The 22534-nt window shown below is 34.8% G+C and overlaps 3 protein-coding genes across 4 annotated transcripts; 2 read left to right on the forward strand and 1 right to left on the reverse strand.

Moving 5' to 3' along the window:
- Positions 1 to 482: 482 nt before the first annotated feature.
- LOC110092441 (ranBP2-type zinc finger protein At1g67325) lies at positions 483 to 11674 on the forward strand. The gene is made up of 6 exons (XM_028693013.1): positions 483 to 564; positions 790 to 844; positions 923 to 1032; positions 6390 to 6420; positions 10852 to 11003; positions 11207 to 11674. Exons 1-6 carry the CDS (start codon positions 499 to 501, stop codon positions 11207 to 11209), a joined length of 417 nt encoding a protein of 138 aa, XP_028548846.1. The 5' UTR covers positions 483 to 498; the 3' UTR covers positions 11210 to 11674.
- A 1914-nt stretch (positions 11675 to 13588) lies between these two features.
- LOC110092440 (4-coumarate--CoA ligase-like 1) lies at positions 13589 to 17306 on the reverse strand. The gene is made up of 6 exons (XM_020816998.2): positions 16885 to 17306; positions 15862 to 16461; positions 14910 to 15108; positions 14260 to 14405; positions 14044 to 14111; positions 13589 to 13934 (listed from the first exon to the last, which is right to left on the reverse strand). The coding sequence occupies exons 1-6, from the start codon at positions 17290 to 17292 to the stop codon at positions 13712 to 13714; spliced, it is 1644 nt and encodes a 547-aa protein (XP_020672657.2). The 5' UTR covers positions 17293 to 17306; the 3' UTR covers positions 13589 to 13711.
- A 3455-nt stretch (positions 17307 to 20761) lies between these two features.
- LOC110092436 lies at positions 20762 to 21865 on the forward strand. 2 transcript variants are annotated; one of them, XM_028692965.1, is made up of 4 exons: positions 20762 to 21071; positions 21165 to 21288; positions 21388 to 21432; positions 21533 to 21865. In XM_028692965.1, coding segments are annotated over exons 1-4 (387 nt in total). In that variant the 5' UTR covers positions 20762 to 20854; the 3' UTR covers positions 21534 to 21865. The 2 variants fall into 2 exon arrangements, with proteins under 2 accessions (XP_028548798.1, XP_020672652.1); XM_020816993.2 differs by having other exon boundaries at positions 21516 to 21823.
- The last annotated feature ends 669 nt before the right edge of the window (positions 21866 to 22534 follow it).

Below are 22534 nucleotides of genomic sequence, written 5' to 3' on the forward strand. Positions count from 1 at the left end.
AGATTCACCAAACCATACATTATGTTAGAAGAAAAAGATTCCCTCGGTCAAGCCCCAATCAATCCGGTTTTTGACTAAACGAGCATGCATAACCTCTTCCAAATAGTGAGATCGTGCAAGATAACTGCTACTTTCATAGGATGATTTTACCTTTGTATTATTTGTCAATCATGAAGAACAGAAATTTATTTGAGCATAAAAAATTCCACTACACTTTAATAAAATAGTTAGAGAAAAGATCATTTGTATTTCTAAACTTTTTCTATAGGTTTATCTTATTATATTTTTATATTAATATTAATATTTTTTGGCTTTTATGAACTGTCATATTTGATATTTTACTGAGTTTATTGCCGTGTTTCACTCATTTGATTTATATATATATATATATATATATATATTGCATGCTACCGTTGATTTTAGCTGGATATTTTCTTAATATCCTTAATCATTTATACGCTGATAGAATAACGTAAATATCCTTATGCTTCAGGTGGGATGTATGGCATGCCTCCACTAATGGACAGGTATGGCATGGGAATGCATATGGGTCATGGACCAATGGTAAGCTAAGTTTTTTTTTACATCGTTTTACATACTAAGTTTTTGATTCATTTTTTGAGATTTCTTTGGCCATTAGTAGGCGCTTGTATTTCTATTATTTGCCAACATATTGCTTTCAAAGGATAATAGCCACTATTCAATCAATATATCTTTAGTTTTTGGTATGTTTCATTTTGTTGCTTGACGCTTTCCCCACAAATTTGATGTTTTGATTTATATTATTAGGGGCCATCAAGACCTATACCATATCATGACGAGGACTTCCAAAAGAAGCCTGCAGGTATGTTTTTTGAGATAATATTATCTTTCTAAACTTCTAATCTTTGAGCTTGTTTAATTCATTGGTTAAAATTCTTAGATGCAAGACATGACAACGATTGGATTTGCCCAAATTGTGGTAATAGAAATTTTGCCTTCCGAAATATTTGTAACATGAGGAAATGCAATACTCCGAGGCCTGGAAATCAGGTTTGTGGTTATATTTTTATGCTGAGTATCTTTAAATTTTTTCTTGAGCTTTAGTAGAATATACATGCTCGCTCCATGTTTTGCTAGCTAACTAGAAACTCATGCATATGCATCTGCAAAGTCGGGTTGTCAAAACGGGTTAATGGGTCGGGTTCGGATCCGATCCGAATCCAATCAACTCAAACCCAACCCATTTAATAAACATGTCAAAAACACCAACCCGAATCTGACTCGTCAGCAACCAACATGATCTGCCCCCCTGTTAAACCGTTTTGGTGCAAAGTATGCCGTAGAGCCATAGCGCATAGTGCATGGCATGACGCATGTCATTTTAAACATGGTTCAAAACATAAAATAATTAATAAAAAATAGACATTATTTAATTAAATTGAAAGATAAACTATCATAATAATAAAAGACAACCAAAGTCATACATAAGATTAAGTAAAGAACACCTCAATCTCTCATAATTCAAAATATTACAATTATTTTTTTAAAGTATAATGATTTTGTAAGAATTTAATCTTCTTTTTTTTTGGAATCATCATCATCAACAAATGTAAAAAAAGTTTCATTATGTTCATTAGCATTGTCTCCTATTTCATAATCCTCTTCATCACCCTTATCATTCTCATTCTCAATTGCAGTAATGTTCTGCCTAAATGAAGATTACTTTTTTTGCCATTAGATCACTCTTGAATGTTGTAGCTTTTTTCATAAAGCCAGTGACCTTTGCAACAGTGTTCCATGTCAAATCTTCTTCTCCAACAACGAATTCATTTTTTTCATTAGACTCGTCATTCATTTTTTATGTTAGCCACTCATTTGCATCATCCATGTCAATTAAAGAAATATGGTCAATCACATCATGATGATTGTATCAATGAATCAATGCTCTATTATATTTTACATAAACTTAATCCTTGAGGCAACCATGATCCATTATGCTTCTTTTGCTATGAAGTTGTAATTGAAACATCATTGCATTACTATACTAGAAACACTTATAATAAGCTAATATGTGGAATATCCTCTATTGAATAGAAAGTAGAAAATAAACATAGGCGGCATGGACATTTACAATGTGGAATATCATTTACTTGCTTGGTGTATCTATTAGTTTTTATAGATAGGAGAATATCTTTGAGACTTGGTAACTTTTATAAAATTGGAATTAGGTAGGCTTTGTTATATGAATATGAATGTTGAGCAGCAGAAAAAAATCATTTATAGCTAAATAGATTGTGTCAAAAATGAGAATGCTTAGACAAATATATGGTTATATAAGAAAGTATTGATTCATAAGTTATTATAGTAGACACACAGCAGGAGTAGCATTTTATTGAAGAAAATTTTGTAGAAGATAGTCTAGCTGGCATGGGCATGGGCATGTGCGATGAAAGTTAAAAATGCATCAATATGATGGGCTGGTAATGTTTTGTTAAAGGAGTGAGAGGGAAAGAGGGAAAGAGGGTTATGTCTATTTTTTCAAAAACCAAGGATCCTTTAGGCAGTATGGTTGTGTAATGCTCATTTTGCTAGATGCTACCATAGGTTCTTGTGTTGAATCATGTAGTCAAGGGGAGGCCATGTCAGCAATCCGAGGGCTGCAATTGGAGATTCGTGGGAAGCAATCCAAGGGTTGCGGCTGGAGATCCGTGGGATATGTTTATTATAATTATTTAGATTATTTGTCTTTCTTTTTTCTTTTTATTCTCCTAGAATGTATATATATGTAATAATTTCAAGGAATAGAATATAGTTTGAATTTTCCTCTAAACAATTTGTACATGGTATCAGAGCCTAGGAAAATCCTAGGCCTTCTCTGAGTGTCGGCGGCATACCTACCTCCCTTTCTTCTAATCAATTTCTGCAAAGAGTAGCATTAAAGAACAACAATATGTATACTCAAGAAAAAGAAAAAAAATCAACATATGCCGAGCAGTGAGACACATCTTGTACCTGTCAACTCTCCTTCAATGGATCCAACAACTGTAGAAATTCATACGGAGGATAAAAATGAGAAAGTTCAAAAAGAGATAGAGTCATCAAATGGCCAAAAAGAATCAAGCACATCCAATCGAAAACTCTCTCCTATAACATATTATCAGATGCTTATCAAGTATTCCTTTCCAAGTTGGATGATGTACAAATTCCAATCAATATTCAGGAAGCCTTGAATCACCCAAGATGGAGACATGTTGTTAAAGAAGAAATTACGGTCTTGGGAAAAAAAATCAAACATGGGCGATTACGAATCTCCCACCAGGAATGAAAGTTGTGACTTGCAAATGGGTGTTCACTCTAAAGCATAAGGTGCATGGTAGTGTTGAGACACTAGAAGCTAGACTTGTTGCAAGAGGATTCACTCAGTCTTATGGAATATAATATCAGGAAACTTTTGGTCCTGTTGCAAAGCTCAACACTATCAGGATTCTTCTTTCCTTAGCAACAAATTTAGATTGACCCCTACATTAACTAGATATCAAGAATGCATTCTTGAATGGGAATCTGAAATAAGAAGTTTACATGGGATTCAGAAGTCTTATGGAATAAATAAAGTGTGTAAATTGTTGAAATCCTTGTATGGATTAAAGCAGTCTCTAAGAGCATTGTTTGGAAGATTCTCAAAGTATGTAGAAGGCCATGATTTTAGATAATGCTAGACATATCATACCTTATTTGTGAAGCAATAAGAAAGAGACAATGTAGCAGTACTAATTGTATATGTAGATGAAATAATCCTGACTATAAATGATATAGATGAAATAATGAAGATCAAGCAAGCTTTGTTATAGGAGTTTGAAGTTAAAGATCTTGGATCACTTAGATACTTCCTTGGTATGGAGGTAACTTGATCAAGCAAAGGTATATTTGTTTCCCAACGCAAATATACCTTAGACTTACTAAAGGAGACCAGCATGTTGGGATGCAGACCAGCCAGTACACCTATGGATCCTAAGAAGAAACTCGGGATAAAAAAGGAGGGAGTTCCAGTAGATAAAGGAAGATATCAACATCTGGTAGGAAAGCTTATATACCTCTCCCACACCTATCTAGATATTGTGTTTGTTGTGAGTATGGTAAGCCAATATATGAGTAATCCTTGAAGGAGCACATGGAGGCAATATATCAAATCTTGAGATATCTCAAGAACACTCATGGAAAGGGGCTATTATTCAAGAAAATTGAAGATATTAAATTGATCATTTATTCTGATGTAGATTTGGTAGGAAGCCATGTTAACTGTCGATCGATCACAGGACATTGTTTATTTGTGCGGGGGAACCTAGTGACATGGAGGAGTAAGAAACAATATGTTGTTTCTAGAAGCATTAGCAATTGCTATTTGTGAAGGTATTTGGATCAGATAAGTATTGATTGAATTGAGAATAAAGATTGAAGGCACGATAAAGTTGAAATGTGACAATTAATTCGCAGTCAGTATGATCAAGGATCCACTACATCATGACAAAATAAAACATGTTATTATTGATAGACACTTTGTATATAAGAAAGCAGAAAACTCAGAAATTGAAGTAATATATATCTCAACTCATGAACAACTTGCCGATATTCTAACAAAAGCACTACCGGGCTCTCTACTTGAAAAGTTTGTTTGCAAGTTAGGATTGCACAACTTGTACAATCCAACTTGAGGGGGAGTGTTGAATCACACAGTCAAGGTGAGGTCACATCAGCAATCTGTTAGTGGTAATCCGAAGGCTGCAGTTGGAGATTCGTGGGTAGCAATCCGAGGGTTGCAGCTGGAGATCCGTGGGAAGCAATCCAAGGGCTATAGTTCGAGATCCGTGGGATATGTTTATTATAATTAATTAGATTAAATATCTTTCCTTTTTTCTTTATTCTCCTAGATTGTATATATATGCAATGATTCCAATTTCCAAAGAATATAATAGGATTTGAATTTCTCTTTAAACAATTTCTACATGTTGCTCTAGTGAAGGGTCACGCTAATGAAGAATTATTTATATCGCTTATATATTCAATTTAATTTTAAGGAATACATTTAAAGATTATAAATGCTATTTATTGCATTTAGGCCGGGTTGTACATTTGGGTTATTCGGTCTGTTTGGTTCACATATTAGAAAATCAAATTGTTTTGTTTCTAAAATTTTGAAAATTGAAACTGCAAACTTTTTTCCAAATCAAATTAAACCGAACCAAACTTTAGCAAAATCAATTATGCATTTGGTTGTTTGTTTTAGATCTAGATGAACCAAAATGTAATTAATTTAAACAATAAATATTAACTTAAATAGTATGTATTATCAAGTAAGATTTACTACAATTTATAATTTTGTCATGTGGAATAAATAATATCCACATTGATCTTTATGTCATTTTTGTATAATTCACGTATTTTATTGAATTAATATTTGAATAAGTTAGTATAATTTTTTATTTTTGTTTAATCGGTTTTATAAAAAGAAATCAAACCAAAAACTGAAGAAAGTTGAAATTATAACCAATAACTGACTTGATATTTTAAAAACCGAACCAAATAAGATCGGCTTGGTTTGTGCTTTAACCAAATAATGCACACCCCCAATCGAATTATGTTATATTAGGTAAACAAATATATTTATAAGCTCTATTAGAATTTTGAAATTAAAAACAAAATCTTACTAAACAGATTATTTTAAATCAGTACTAGTGTGTATAGCCCAATTATATTCTAATTTGGCTATACTATTCAATCTTCATCATTATTCTCTATCACTGTAATTCCTCTTTCCCCTTTTCCATTTTTTTTATTTTTACATCTCTAAATTTAAGATTGACTATAGAATGTAAATCTGAACTAACATTTGACTGACTAATTTCCAAGGGAACATGCCTATTTATCCAAATTTTGATGTTATTTTCACATCATCTCATGTTGAGGTATCATTATTAACTTATTCATCTTTGACATTTGAAGTATCAATATCCACCTCTCAAATCAAAGCTAGGCATGGCTTTTGCCTTACTGCCTAGCATCTTAAGGCAACGTGTTCTTCTAGTTACACCTTCATAATGTTGCTCGTTGTGGAGGGGGATGATCTAAAAAACATATTTATGATTTTTAAGGAATATTTTTTTCTACGGATCTGTGCATATGATGTTAATTATCTAAATGAAATTTTAAAATTTCATTAATTGTTATTAAAAATCTTCTCTTGCATTCCTTGAATGTTGGGTCCATTAATGATTTTTAATTTTTATTTATGATATTTAATGAATGTTGGGGCCATTAATTATTATTTATGATTTTTAATGAATGTTTGGGCTATTAATTGTTATTGAAAATCTTCTCTTGCATTCCTTGACATTTTTTTTTTGATTGTGCAGGCTACCAAATCTGAAAATTTAAAGGGTTCTAGTAAGTTCTAATTTACACTTTTTTTTATTTAAAGAAATCACGTGCTCAAGTGTTGTAGTGATTTTGTTTGTTTTATTTTATTTTTTTCCTATAATCTTGTGTAGAATCAATTATTAGCTTTTGACCTAAAAGAGATATGTTAAAACACTCAGCAGATGCAGCTTTATTTTCTAGATGCTAGTAACCTTCCTCTTAGACCTAGTTCACAGCATGCTTCTTGTGTGTTTTTGTATATTTTATTTATGTTCTTGTTTCTAATTTAAATACAGAGAGTTATTTGTTCTATTATACCAACTAAGAAGTAGAATTCTGGATTTCAAATTCGTGCTTTCTCGGCATCGTGCTTTTTGCTGTTGACTTTAATGATTTTTTTTTTAATATTATCACTCAGAGTAAGTAGCCGGGGATATGAGCAGTGGTTGACTATAAATAATCTTACATTTTGCTCATTTGTTCTGCAACTAATTCCGGACGGGCCCACGTTTGCTCTGCAACTTTTGAAATGCCTACAAAGGATCATAAAATCATCAGTTTCTCTTGATGAATGCTTTCCTTTCTTGGTAACATTGTGATGTATTCACTGTCAAACAACAGTGAATTTGAGTTTTTCTGCGGCATCATCGTTAACATGAACCAATTTAAATTGAGGTGTGATGGGGAATAGGGGTGTGAACCAGCCGAGTTGAGCTTCAATCACTCCTAACTTCAAGCTTGAGCTCGAGCTTAATGCTACGCGTTCAAGACTGCTTGTTTATAATGAAAGAGAAAAAATGATAAATTTTAAAATTTTTTAATAGATTTATACTTGAACTCATGAATTCTAATAACAAGGCAAGTTGGCTTATTAGCTCATCAAGCATGGCTCACGAGATATTTATTGATTCAAGCTCGAGCAGGTTTATGAGTCGGCTTGACTCACTCACACCCTTAATAGGGATTGGATTTTGCATAATATTCTCCAAAGATATTAATTGACACCTCGCGAGCCGGAGCTCAGTTTAGGAGTACCCTTTTAGACATTCTGGTACAAGCGGTTCTTAATTGGGTCGAGCACCCTAGCATTTATATGGAGTTCAAAGACTATCCGAAGAATGTGTTCATCTCAAACAGGAAGAACTTCAACAATTTATAGGTGGATTTTATGGTACAACACCCAAATTTGTTGGGAGCAGCAATGATGGCGTCTCTTCATTCATGTTGGGGATAAACTCTTTTGCTTTCCTCATGCCCAAAGATGGGGGATTTGCTTGTAGTGATTGAGTAGATCTTTGCACATTGCCAATGCACTTTGTGGTGGAGTCAAAGAAAGTATCGATATTCATGGTTGAGTTGCCGAAGGCCACGACAATGAATTAAAATAGGGAATTTGATATCACTGGTAGAACCATAGAAATCTTACGCCTCTAGAGAATATAAGTAAGAATTCAACCACAACCTATTATGGCAATTGAAATAATCATTACCTAATACCAATTATGCCAACACTACAAATTTCCAAACAAGGAACGGAGATCATTCTAGTTTGTGTTTAATTGGAAAAAGGGCCTAAAATAATCTCTTGATTATTCATATATAGCCAGTTTAGTTTAAGAGTGATATTTCTCCAATATAGTGTATTGACTACAAAATTGATCCCAATTTTAGACATCTTTTACATGAGGGACCATTTGATACCTTTTTTGTGTAGGCGAGGGGTTAAATTGGAGTAATCTGATACTTTTGGATTAAAGTAGCCACATATTAATAATTCATGGGCTATTTTGGATTTTTTATGGTGTTAATAAATCACTGCACATGTTAATTCCATTTGTTACTTTCTCTAAGTTTGCCACATTTTTGCATGATGATAATATGGTGGTGGTGGAAGCATCTCGATGGTTCTTATGAGGCCATAATGGTTGATCATTAGGCGGAAGTGGTGGTGGGTCTAGTGTGGACAAAATGGCATTAGTCTTCCATCGAGTATTGTATTAGACTATTAGTTATCATAGGAGGGAGTTGAGGCCTCTATGTCCTTGATGGCGATGATGTACGGTTGACAAGTATGAGAAGAGGACTGGAAAGGTGAAAAGAATTGAGGTGTACTGACATCTTCACACATGTATTTTTTTTTTATTATTTTGAATTTAACACAGTTTAATGCACTATTACTATTATTGTTTTTTCAATTCCCTACGTACTATTCTATTATTTTTTCATCAATGTTCCATCTTGATGCACTTTAAAATATTATTTGGTTTGTTATCTAATAATGAAATCAAATACATTATTCTTTAATATTAATGATATCAAAAATTGTAAATTATGTCTTATATATTTAAAATGAAATATTTTTTGTATCGCTTACAAAATATTGGTTAATAATCATCATCATTACCACTATCTAAACTATTTGAAATCACTTATATGAATCAATTTATCTGCTAGTCCCAAGGAATTAACTCTCTTTTTTCCAAGTTCTTTCTCCAACATGTAGCCTATGTTATTTGTGATCTATCAATTTTCCTTCTAATCTTTCATTGCACCATTTTTTTTCCACTTGCCTAGTTGAAGCGTCTTAATGTCTTATTCTCTTTATTTTTATGCGATTTATTCATGCACAAACAATGTGAAGTTTCCTTGCTACTATGACCTTATTTGATTGATGCCTACTCCCACCGTCTCTTAAATATGGCCATTTGTCTGTGTATCCATTTCAGTTCTCTCTAGCATTCTTTTAAAGAGTTATATTCCCACCAGACAACTCGAGATTTTATGTTTCCAACATCACAACATGAGATTAGTTTAGCATATATAATAATCAAATTATTATTATTATTATTTTTTAATTTCCTTAAGTTCTCAATGTATTATGATTGTATGGTACGATCAAATTTCTTCATGGTAATCACCTAGATTTTACTCTAGAAGTTAACTCTCACACATCTATCACTTAAGTTTTCATGAAACCATGATTGCCTAGTAGTATGATGATTCTTCTTCATCATGATAACCACCTAAATCTATCTATAGAAGTTAAACTAACTGCATCTAGAGGTTTAACTGAGTCGAGTTGAGCTCAAGTCACAATTAGTTTAAGCTTGACTTGCCAAAGTAAGGGTGGGCTCGAACACAAGCTCAACTCAAATTGAGCTCTTGTATTTAGCTCAAACTCGATGTGTCAAAATAATTTTAAGCTCAAGCTTGACTTGGTAGCTCATCGAAGATGGCATTGAATTTGTGTTAGCTTGCTGGAGAAGACTTTGCAGTGGGAGTTTGTCGAAAAGGCATAATCAGTATTATAATGGGAGCTCGGTGGAAAAGGCATCTAGTTTGCTAGAAAGCATCGATTGCGTGGAAGCTTGATGGAGAAGGCATTGCAATAGGATCTTGCTGGAGAAGGCATCGACGATGCAATGTGACATATTGACATGAGATTGCTACAAAAAGCATCGACAGCTTGTTGGGAGCTTGCTGGAGGGATAATATCTAGTAACAATAGCTTTATCTCCTCCAACTCTAATGATGAGACCTCTACTGTAGTTACCTATTCATTAATTAATGAGACATGTTTACGTTAGGCTTTATTTCCTTCTTTAGTATCTACAGAGATTGATCCAGGAGAGCAGCACATCAGAGAGAAATGAGATTTAATGGGTCTAGTGGATGTGAGAGAAACACGAGCCAATGATCTGAGCCCACTCTAGTTGGAACTTAAGCTCGTATATTATGCCAGCTATAATCTGGGCTTGAACTTGGGCTTGTGACTCAATAAGCTCTACTTTCATACTCCTTAACGAGCCAGCTTAGCTGTTAGGCGCTCTTACACCTTTACCCACGTCTATCACTTAATCAGATGCTAGATTCAAGCATTTTGATATACTATACAATATAGTAGAACAAGGGTAAGATTGACAGAACACATTGAAGGAATTGGTAGTTATTGTATCTCCGTTTATGATTTTGTCCTCATTCATTTCATCTCACACTTCATATATATATATATATATATATATAAATTTTCGGTTATTTTGTTGTTTGTATGCCTATGCTTTAGATTACTTAAAAGTGGAGGTTTTTAGTTTCTTAGAAGATATCATATTTTTATTTGTAGTTGAAAGCATGTCTTAGAAATTGATGGTTTTGTTTTCACTCTATTTTTTGTGAATTCTCATTGTTTAGGACTTCGGTGGTGTTTGTAAAGTTTAAAATCCATATCAATTTCAAACAGTATCCAACCAAATGCTGGAACTACAAAATTCATCTTGTTTTGGAACATTTCTTCTAACTTCAAGCAACCAAATGGCCCCTAAGAAAAGAGTAGATGATTATTCCTGAGTTCTGACACTTAAAAATTTTAACCTCACAAATTATTGAACGTTGAACAAAGGCTTGTTTTGAAGGCGGCTCTTCACATTGAGATACTTGATGCATTATTTCATTGTTACGCAGAGCCAAAAATGCCAGACGGAAGCTGGAAGTGTGAAAAATGCAACAATATAAACTACCCATTCAGGACCAAATGCAACCGCCAAAACTGTGGCGCAGAAAGACCTTCTGAGGGAAACGAGGCTCGTGGAGTAACATCTGATGAGGATGAACAGGTCTGTAAATTTGTGTTCGTGTCATTTTTCTATTCAATGTTGTTGCTGTCCTTACACTGTATACATGTTAAGCTTTTCTGTCACGGAGATGAAATATTTATTCTGATTTTATTCAAACCTTTGATGGAGTTATATTGTTTCTCTCTTTTACCATCGCGCATCCATCCTGCATCGATTGATTTGTAAATATGCTACTGTTACAGTGAGTCCTAAAACAAATTGTCTGGGTCGAGAAGGTTCAGTTCAGTCATCATCGGCGTCACATGTCTCAGAGGTCGGTCCGTCCGTCCGTCCGTCTTTTGTCAAGTTGTCTTGATGGTTGTTGAGTTTCTCTACATACTTATCACCATTTGATGTTAGTCTGTCAATTCGCAAGTGGTGAGTTGTCATTAGTACTTTGTGCAACTGTTAGATGATGGTGGTTCTTGGTTTGGTTGTCCCATGGTTGCAGGACCAGGTAGACTCTTTTTAACTTTTTAAGTTGAAGTTTGTCCGTTCCATTATATTGCCTAGACCATTATGTATTGTGTGCTTATGGTTCAGTAAATCTGAATCAATTGGTGATCTAACCGTTAGATATTTGGAGTGTCTTTGTTGGTGTTAAACCAGATTTTTTTCAGTGTCATGCGTTGGTACAGCTTCTATTTCATACAGTTGGGATATTATCTTTATCTTGATTATCCTTTTTTTGATGCTGATGTGAATCTGAAAAAAAATAATGAAAGGTAGTGTGGTCTGTCAGGTGAGTTTAAGTGCAGGGTCAGCCTCACCCTCACCCTCGCTTGCCATTTGAATTTCCAATTTGGTGCTCAAATTGACAAACTTTTGATGAAAGAAATATGGGTCAGGACTCGACTTTGCTAAAAATGAGATGAGTGTAATATAAATTTTGATTGATTAGTCTTTTCGTGTTGCAATCATCTCATCTCAAAATAAATTTGATAATTATAAAGTTTTTTTTACGTATATTTTGACCCCCCACATTTTTGTGTTCATATTGTTAGAGGCTGGGCTTTTTGTTATTTGAAGTCCGTCTTCACATATACCCCCTTAAAATGTGAACATTTTCATGCAATATTTTATGTTATATGTGGTGGGGTTATGAGTTGATATAGATGAACCGACTGGGCCATGTTTGGTGGTGGGTTTGAAGTTAGTGACGAGAAATAATATTTATTAATTTAATATTTAATATTTAATATTAATTTCAGCTTCTTTAGGTTTTTAGATTCATTTTAACGATAGAATAAGTTATTCTTTGTAATAATGTTTAGGCTTAATTTGAAGTTGAATTAGATTTGTTTGATCTTTTTGTAATCATATTACTTCTCAAAATTTATTGGAACATGTTAATGTGGAATTTTGAGCTCATGTTGTTGGGTATGAAGTTCTATTTGAGTGAGTTGTTTTAGTCAAAATTTTCATTTTAGATCTCTATAAATTGAGATCTTGGTAATTTTAGTTAGGGTCATAATAAAGTGTTTTATTAAGTTTGTAAGTGATCGGTCAGATGATCTTAATGCTGTAAATTAAATTTTATACTACAAGGTAATATATTCTCAATTAGTTGCCAAAAAAAAAAAAAAAGAATAGTAAATTATTATCTCTATATAACGAAGTAAAGATTTATTTATTTATTTAAATCGTAAAAGATTTTATTTATTGATAGTAATTAATGGCTCGAATAATTATTAATATTTTTAAATAATTTTATTTTGTTTATTAAATTTAATAATAAATCCTAAAATATTAAATTTAAATATTTAAAAATTATGCCTAAATTTAAATAATCCTGTTAAGACTTTTAAGATGACTTGAACTCATTTATATTGGGAGGAGCTTGATTTCAAGTTCGTCTTTTGAGTTTGAATCGATTAAATATTTGAGAAGCTGAGTTTGGTAAGGTCATTACTTGGCTCATTTAGCCCCTAGTATGGGCCAAGAAAGTCTTAGAAGAATGGTAGAGATTATTCTACATTTTATAATGTTCTTATTCTTAGTTTTTTGGTGTCTTAAAGTTGGGCCAATTTCGTATCTTTATTTATGATTGGAATTATTAGTAACCAATTGATCTGATGATGTTATATCCACCTGCATAATTGAGTCTCCTATTCCTATAGTGTGGATGCTAGCACTCTCAAGCAGGGGAAATCAAACACACACAGCTTATCGTTCGGAGATCAATCATATGCAGCCATGTTATTCAATATCGAGCAATATCAAGCTCGGTACCAAGTATTATTGAATTCGGCACGGAGCAGTACCGAGCTCGGGACTGCTTGGCATTGCTCAATATCAAGATCAGTATCGAGTAGGAGGTGATGTGACACATTTTCATTATGCTTTGGACGACATGCGGTATCCGAACCCAATAATTTCCCCTCAGTTAGCCATTGGTTTCTTTATACAATGAAAAGGACAATACAGTACTCGTTTATCTCTAATTAAAATTGTAGAACATTTTATGACGAGCTCTATTTTTTCCCCCAGATAAAACAAATAAAATTATGATTAGCTCTACATAAAAAAATAATAATAATAAAGCTGAATTATTTAGGATGCTGACTGCTTTTATTGAAGGCCAATAATATGAGGTTGGAGCATCTTGCAATTACTGAATTATTTTTACATCCATCTAAACTTGAAAGACAATTATTACTACTGTGAATATTTTGATATGGTAAAATTATTTGTTTGTCATAAAAGACTTATTGTTGTTGTATATAATTGAAGGAATCCTTCAACAGCCTTCTCAGTATCTTTCCTGATGGTGATTTTGGAATGGAGTTGAGGAATCTGACCACCCTGACCTTCTTGTAGGATGCCACATTGGACGCTATAAATCTCATAATATCCTCCTCAGTCTCATTAACTCCAGACTTTTTCACCACGCACGCAGCTGGAATCTCCCCAGCTTCCTCATCGGGCAAGCTGCATATTCATTTTCTTTTAATCTTTCTCCAATACAATATTTGGAGGAGCTTAAAACATGAGAGAAATTAGACGTAAAAGTTTTGAGTTTAACTAATGGAGCTCTTACGCAAAGACGGCAGCATCAACAACAGAAGGATGTGCAAGAAGAATGGCCTCTAATTCTGCAGGAGCCACCTGTAACCACCAAAAAACAAAAAAACTCCTCTTATTAGATGATTACTATAGTGGACCAATAACCTAATGAGTAAACTTTAATCATGCATGATTTCAATGCCTTATAAGATATTAATCTTTTGTTAATTGAGTTTAATATTAAACTCACCTGAAAGCCTTTGTATTTTATGAGCTCTTTGATGCGATCCACAATGAACACATCTCCATCATCATCAATATATCCAATGTCACCAGTGTGAAGCCACCCATCTTGATCTACCGTCCGGTTTGTTTCCTCTTTATTTTTGAAATAACCTTCAATTTTTAAAAATCATGGTTCAATAATGTTAATTACTTTTGAGTTATAACTAAATAAAGCCACTTGGTGATTTTGCATTTATAACTATAATGCATTAATTAAATTAATAGAGTTAAGTTGTTAAAATCAATATTCATATAAATTTTATACAATCTCAATTTGCCTAAAACTTTATTTTACTATCTCAATTTATGGGAATGAAACCAACACATAACAACGCTTCTTTTAAATGATTGTGACACAAGATTAGTTCAAACCAAAAGTTCAAAATTCTTCTTTTTGACTTTCTAACAACTTTAAAGTTAGCTTAAATGCATATAACTCCTGATTTCTAAACATCTTGTTTAAATTTCAAGTTTTGAGAAACTTTCCAAGACACAACATTGCTTTTGTGAAATAAATCCTAAACATATTTCAATCTCAATCAATTAGATCTGTGAAAAACCAATAGATATAACTTAGATGTCAATAATGATAGATGAAAGTTCTGATATCCATACCTTGCATGACACATTCGCTTCTAACGCACAGCTCACCGGGCATATTTTTGGAAAAAGACTGGCCACTCTCAGGATCGATGAACTTGACCTCAATGTTAGGGAGAATGAACCCAACTGAGTGCTTCTTGGCGTTGCGATGACCTTTCCTTGGATCACAATGAGTCAATGTAATGCAGCTGTGCTCTGTCAGCCCATATGCCTACACTTTATCCTCATACTTAGTTTATACATATTGATAGATACTCCAGAATGTGATAATTGTAATATTCCTATTGTTAGATACTCCAGTTATTTATGAAGGAAAAAATTATATAATATCCACACAAATTTTTTAAAACTCTCCTATTGCAACTACAATTTCATAACAAATTTTATACAGAGTTGCAGCAGTCCCAAGCATGCTCTTAAGGTCTATTTTTGATGGTTGCAGCATTTTAAAAAATTAGTATTGTGGGAAAAATAATTTAGCTAGTCTTATTGTTAAAAACAATTTTACATTACATAAAATTTTAAAAATCAGTGAGAAAGCATTATCTAAATGAAATTTTGGTTGCTAGCTAAAAAAATGAAACAACAAAAAGTTGTGACAAACGAACTCTTAGAGTTCAATGTTATAACTTATAAGTTTAAATATATTGAATCATTTATTCTCTTTTTCATCATTAAACTAAGTGACATACCTGAATATAAGAACTTCGAATATCATTTTATGATTAATTAAATGCATTAGAATCATTATGATCCTCATAGAAAATTTCTCTCACAAGTGACTGTTTGATGGTCTTATAGATGTTAGTATCTCATAAATGCAAACTAACTAGATATGAGAATAGCTATAAACTAGGGTTTACCCAAAAACCTAACTTACGGCCCTGCTGGACCGATTGAATTTGATATAAGCCATTCAACGCCAGAACAGAACGCCTAGTTCTACTCTCAAGTTGATGCATACCTCTTGTACCTCGACACCAGGGAACTTCTCCTCAAAGGCTGCCCTTAGCTCCGGCGCCAGCGGCGCGGCAGCCGTCATAACCGAGCGTAACTTGAGCCCTCCGAGATCAAACTCATCGACGACCGGATTCTTCACCATTGCTAACATGATCGGCGGAACAATAGGGGCGAATGTGACCTCGTGGTGAATAAGCGCTTGGAGGAAGCCACGCAGCTCGAATCTACGGAGTACAACGACCCTGCCTTTGTTTCGGAGGGCGGCGCAGCATATGCCGGTGATGCCGTAGATGTGGAAGAAGGGCATTAAACCGAGAATGGTCACTTGTCCTTGCATCTCCGGTGGAACGCTGAAGAGGGAGGAGCAGAGATTGGCGATTAGGTTTCGATGTGTGAGCATTACTCCTTTGGACGAGCCCGTCGTGCCCGAGGAGTAGGGTAATGCGCAGACGTCGCTCTGTTCTAACTTTTGGTCCTCCTCCTCCTCCATAGCGGTGGTCGGGCCAGCCCTCTCAGATGCCTCCAGAAGCTCATCCCAGCTTATGCCACCATTGATCGGATTCTCTTCTCCTATATATATTATTGGAATTCCCAATTCCGTCACCTGATTTAAAAACAAGGTTATATATAAATATAATATTTTATTTTTAAAATTATTATAAATATATTTTTTTAATCTTTTACATCAAATTAAAAAAATTATATTATGATTATTATTTTATGCCTTTGCATATTTTTTAAAAAGATTTTTAAATTTTGTATTTTATATAAATTTCTTATATATATGTACATATTGTAATATTTTATTTTGAAAATTATCATAAATGTTTTATTTTTTCAGTCTTGCATGTTAAATTAAAACAAAAGTGTTATAATTGTAATTTCCTTAATTTTTATTATAGCTTCAAAATTATTATAATATTTATTAGTCAAAATTTTATATAATTTAATTGTAATACATATCACAAAAATGAGTTAATCTCAAAATTGTTCTAATTTTTTTTATTATCGTTAATTAATAAATCACCTTGCGATAAGTGGTAGCATCCGCTACTATCAGCTTTGCTTCAGAGTCCTCCACCTGCTTCCTTATCTCCGCCGGCGTGGCAAGGGGATTAACGCCAGAGAAGACACCGCCGGCTTCCATAATGCCAAGCGCCACCACCGGATATATAGCGAGGTTGGGGAGCGCCACCACCACAACATGACCCTTTCTTAGCCCGAACGACCGGAGCGCCCAGGCGAATCGCCGCGTGTCACGTGCGACCTCGCCGTACGTGAGAGTCTTTCCGCCGGAGTCGCCTCCCGCCTCCACCAGCGCCACCTTGTCAGCGTATTCTTCGGCGCCGGCGAGGACGAATCCCGGCAGGGTCAGGCTCTCGGGCACTGGCACTGAGGGGTGCTTGCTTCGGAAAATGTGCTCCTCTGCCTCCATTGCTACTTCTCCCATTTTTGCCTGTGGGCAGAACTGAGGGGCTTATGATTATATATAATGGAAAAAATATTGTAAGAGGGGCATTTATGTAATAATATTACATAATGAAATAAATTTATATGATTTTCATTTATAGATAATATAAAAATAACAATTATATTTATTATTACATTTATGATAAATTAGTTATACATTATACTATTTAGTATTTATCTATAGTCAATAGAATGATTATCATAAAATATGATTTTATTAATAAAATATAATTTTATAAAATTATTTATTGTAAAATCCACAATAAAATAGTGTCTATTTTTTTTTTTTTTTTAAGATAAGAACAATTTTATAAATGAGTTAATAAATGTTGACAGATTATAAGCATTTTTATTAAAAAAAAAAAGAAATTTTATTGATCAAATATTTATGTGCTATAAAATTTCAAATAAATTTTCTAAAAGTATATATATTTTGAATTTGGTTATAGGTAGGAAGGGGGTGAGAGTCGCACCTTGTGATTGTGATTAAAAATGTGACAATGGAGTTTGGTGGGTTTCTGTTGGGCCGCATGGTTTAAGCCTATGGACTTAGGAAATCTTAAGGGCTTTTGAGTGCTTAAAATTTGATAAACATGCTTAAATAATATGTTCAAATTATATATATTGTTTTAATATGATTTACTTTGGTCTCTTTGGTTTTATTTGTCTCAATGAAATTTTTAAATTTTAAAATCTAAAGCTTAAGGGTTCAGTTGAGATGTTTTTCTTACTGTTTTCTAAAACAATTTTATAGTATAAAATTTTCTTGAAAGCAACGAAAAAGCAACGGCTAGAAGCTGCTCCAATCTAACTCTAAATGATATAATGAAGTTAATTTATGTCCAAACAAAATTATATAATAATGACTAACATGTAAGACGTATCATCCGAAATATTCTCTTTGCCGAAATTAGATTTTCAAAAATGGTGTTATGTAGCCAATCACAGTTTGATCGTTGAGAGCCTAGGATCCAATCAAGAGGTATTTGATTCATGACTTGCAAATATAGTGTGAGTTTGAAATTTAATTTTCTCAAAGTGCACAAAAATGAAGTTAGGAAGTTTTTAAGTTTATGGTGGAATTTTCATGAGAAGTCATCATTCTATCATTTAGACTAGTAAAAATTGACTTTTTTTATATTTTATTTGAGTTTACGAAGCAATTCAAATACTTTTAAGCTATAAGAGTTTGATTGAGAATCATTGTTATCGTTATAGTAATAGATAATATTAATGGCTCTATGCCTCTTTTCTTAAAGTGTTCACAACCAAAATATTTTAAAAAAAAATTTGAGCAAACTCAAAAAAATCTTAAAGTTTATGCACCTAAATCTAAAAAAGAATTTGGTTATTTCTTTTATTATCATAAAATTGATATTGTTAATTGTTGCGTATAGGAGTATTCGCGGCGGTAGAGAAATATAAAGTTTAGCGTCTTAGCATTGTACGAAAATCCGGTACGCATACACATAGGGAGAGGGTCTAGTATTTATGAGACACTAAGATTTTTACGTGGAAAACCCCTAAAAAGGGGAAAAAACCACGGAGCCTAGCCCAGTTCGAATGAATCCACTAATATAGCTGTTGATTACAAATGAGGCCCTTCCTTAGGAGAAGGCCTTAGCTTGATGTACATTTTATAGAGTACATTACATGATGTGAATACAAAGAGTCACTATTGACGTGTTCGTTTGGTCGGGAGGACCATAGTCTGGTGACGGAGGTCAGAAAAACTGTAGTATGCGGACGACGTAAGTCAGGAGGACCGTAGTCGGCTTGCGATGGAGGTCGGAAGGACTATAGTTGGCGGGTGACGTAAGTCAGGAAGATCGTATTCGGCTGGGCGACGCAGGTCGGAAAGACTTTAGTCGGCGAGCGACGTAAGTCAGGAGGACCGTAGTCGGCTGGCGACGGAGGTCGGAAAGACTGTAGTCGACGGACGACATAAGTAAGAAGGACCGTAGTGGGCTAGCGACGGAGGTCGGAGGGACTGTAGTCGGTGGGCGACGTAAGTCAGGACCGTAGTCGGCGGGCGATGGAGGTCGGAAAGACTTTAGTTAGCGGACGACAAAAGTCAGGAGGACCGTAGTTGGCGGGCGACGGAGGTCAGAAAGATTGTAGTCAACGGGCGATGTAAGTTAGAAGGATCGTAGTCGGCTGACGACGGAGGTTGGAAGGACTGTTATTTGACGACGAAGGTCAGAAGGACGGCGTCAGGTAGAAATGCAACAATGGAAAGAACCCATCTTCGGATAGATGTACAGCTAAAGTCTGATAACCGGTAGAAGTTCGGCAATGGATAGAAACTTGACGAAGAGTGAAGGTCTGGCATCGGGTAGAAGTCCGACGTCTGTTGGAGGCCGAGGAGAACTCCGGTATCATTTGGGTGGAGTTTCGACGTTAGGGGGATCTCTGTCGTTACTTGGGCAGAATTTCAGTGTCCCATGGAAGTCAGACAGAATTCCGGCGTCATTTGGAGTTCGGGCGAAACTCCGGCGGTGGTCAAGGAGTCTCTTCCCTCCTATTCTTCTCTTCTCCTCTTCTTCTCCTTCTTGCTTGGGTCCCCCTCTCATGAGAAATGAGGGGTCTATTTATATATATTATGGAGTGGCATGGCTTGTAAATAGGTGAGAGATCAGGGGTAAATAGAGAGTGGTCGGATGGACGGCCGATATTGAATCCTTCGATCAAGGACCGTTCTTCAGGCATTTGAAGGCCTTAATGATGTTGTAATTCAGAGATCCTGGGCTCGTTGGTTTTGTCTCGTCGAGCCGCTCGATACGATTATAAGCATGTCATTTTTGGAAGCCGTTTGGTAACCCAAATTATGGATTGAACCTTCCGAATGTGCTTTGAGTCATCGATTTGGACCCATTTGGGCTCAGATCGTGTTGAATTTGGTGTCGTTGGGTTTGTCTTTCCGAGACGATCAGTTCGACTATAAGTTTGCTGAAATCGGAGTTTAGATTATCCCAAATTTAATTTTTGAAGTTTTCAATTCGATTTTGGCCTCGAGATTCATGTCGTTCAAGATAATTTTTTGATGATATATCATGAATAAACAGTTTACTAATGTGAAAGATAAGATGCACATCATATCTTTACTTATTTTGATGACGAAGTCAAAATATTTGTGAACATAAGGCTTAATAGATTGGATTGTGATTTTATCCTAAGTTTAGTATATTAGGCTTTAACATTATCTTATTTAATGATATTTAATAGATTTGATTATAATTATGCTAGGTGGGATGACAAATAATTAATTTTGGATAATTAGTTCTTATTAACATGGAAACTCAATATCACTCCTATCATTTAACAAATCACACCAAGTTGGATTTAATAGATGGCAATCACTAATCTAATAGATATAAAAAAGTATTATTTGATGAATAATTGATTTATGTAATTTTAAATGATAGAAATGCCCACAAACTAAAGAATAGAGAGAGAGAGAGAAAAAAAAAAAAGAAAAAAAGATGAGAAGATAAGGGATGGAGAATCGCAGGTGAGAGAGGTGTAGGATGGAAACTCTAAGATGCTTTGGAGTCTTTAACTCACCTTCTTCGACGCCATTTCTCCATCGCTCCCAGCATAATCTCAGCTCGATCAACAATCTCCCATCAACAGCCAAAAGGGCAAACTGCAGCTGCTTGCCGGCTTTCCTCGCGGCCGCCGTTCTCTTCTCTTCCCCCGTTCCACCAGAAGAAACCCTAGCCAATATCCCCCAAACGCTTTCCGGTAAGAAAAATACTCACAAGCTTCTTTATATGGAGACACCTTCGATCTCCTCCTTACTTTTGCAGCATTTCATCGAACACTTGGTCCGCGCAGGGGAGGACGCGAGGCAAACGCGAATTCAGCGGCCGCGCTCCAAAAAGGCCGAGTCTTGTACTGCTAAGTGCGTTGGCACTTGCGTCAGAGGCGGTGCCGGTGAAGGCATCCTTAATATCAGGAGGTGAATTTCGACATCCACCCTCCTTATTTAGGAAAATTCCTGTAAATCTCTTTTACTCCATCTGTGCTATCTAAACACTTTTATGCATTGCAACTGCAGGCCTCTGGTTGTTTTCAAGAAAGGATTTAGAAGCCGCCATTACTGGTAGAAATTTTCTTCAGCATATTTTTTTCCATATGCCATGATTAAACACGAAGATTCTTTTCAAATTATTTTTATTTGATTAGCCTGGTGGAATGCTCAGACATTTGCAATCTGATCAAAGATGGAGACGACGGTCCTTAAAAATCTCAACTTTGCTGCGTGGTCAGCTCCTGGTGTTATCAGTTTATCATTATACTTTTGTTTTTATAGTAAAATTGTTGTAACTCTGAGTATTATAGATTTAAAAAAATGTTGAGATGCATCTTTCTTATGAAAATCTTATTCTCATTATAGAAATTTTAAAAAATTGTATCCAAATAAAATTATAATATCAATATGTGAGTCATATCAAATAGTAAGAAAGACAAGTTGTAATTTGATCCTTTTTTTATTTCTAGTTCACAAGTTATAACATTGCAAAATTTATGCGATCCACGACCTTATGTTTCTAAAGTTTTTTTTTTTTTCATGCCTTTGGGTTGCTGATTATGTTACTGATTTTCCCCTTATCCAAAAAAATATTACTAAGTTTGTAGGTGGCTTACCTCATTGTAACAAAGCCCTACATGGGGTCCTGATTGGGTACCTATGCTGTACTCGAATGGGCTTCGCCCACCCACGCCCACCCATGGTGACTTTCAGGATGTCGTACCCACCTATACCCACCCACTTTCCATACTTTTTGAACGCAATTTGTCATGGACTAATGACCTTGAGGCTTGTTGCCCTTTGTTATGATTGCAAACTTTCAAGCCACATATCAGAATTTATCGTAGTCGCAACGTTGTTAAGTGCTGCACACTACGCAGTGAGGATTGCATTAATATAAGATATACGGTAATTAATATTGTAAATCAATTTATCCACCGATGTTGAGTATCCACTCATACCCACCCACAAGGTCATGAGCGTACCCATACCCACCCATACCCCTTGGGTATGGGTGGGTACATGGGTGGGTGTGGATATGGGTACCCAATGTAGGGCTCTGCATTGTAATCCCCGGTATGATTGTTCATTTGATGTTCACATGGATTGCGTTATTGGAGAGATTGAAAAGAGAGGCGAGGCACGAAATGGTGACTTATCACGGTCTGGGCGA

The sequence above is a fragment of the Dendrobium catenatum genome, unplaced genomic scaffold (genome assembly GCF_001605985.2).
Source record: "Dendrobium catenatum unplaced genomic scaffold, ASM160598v2 fragScaff_scaffold_29, whole genome shotgun sequence".
Classification (NCBI taxonomy): Eukaryota; Viridiplantae; Streptophyta; class Magnoliopsida; order Asparagales; family Orchidaceae; genus Dendrobium; species Dendrobium catenatum.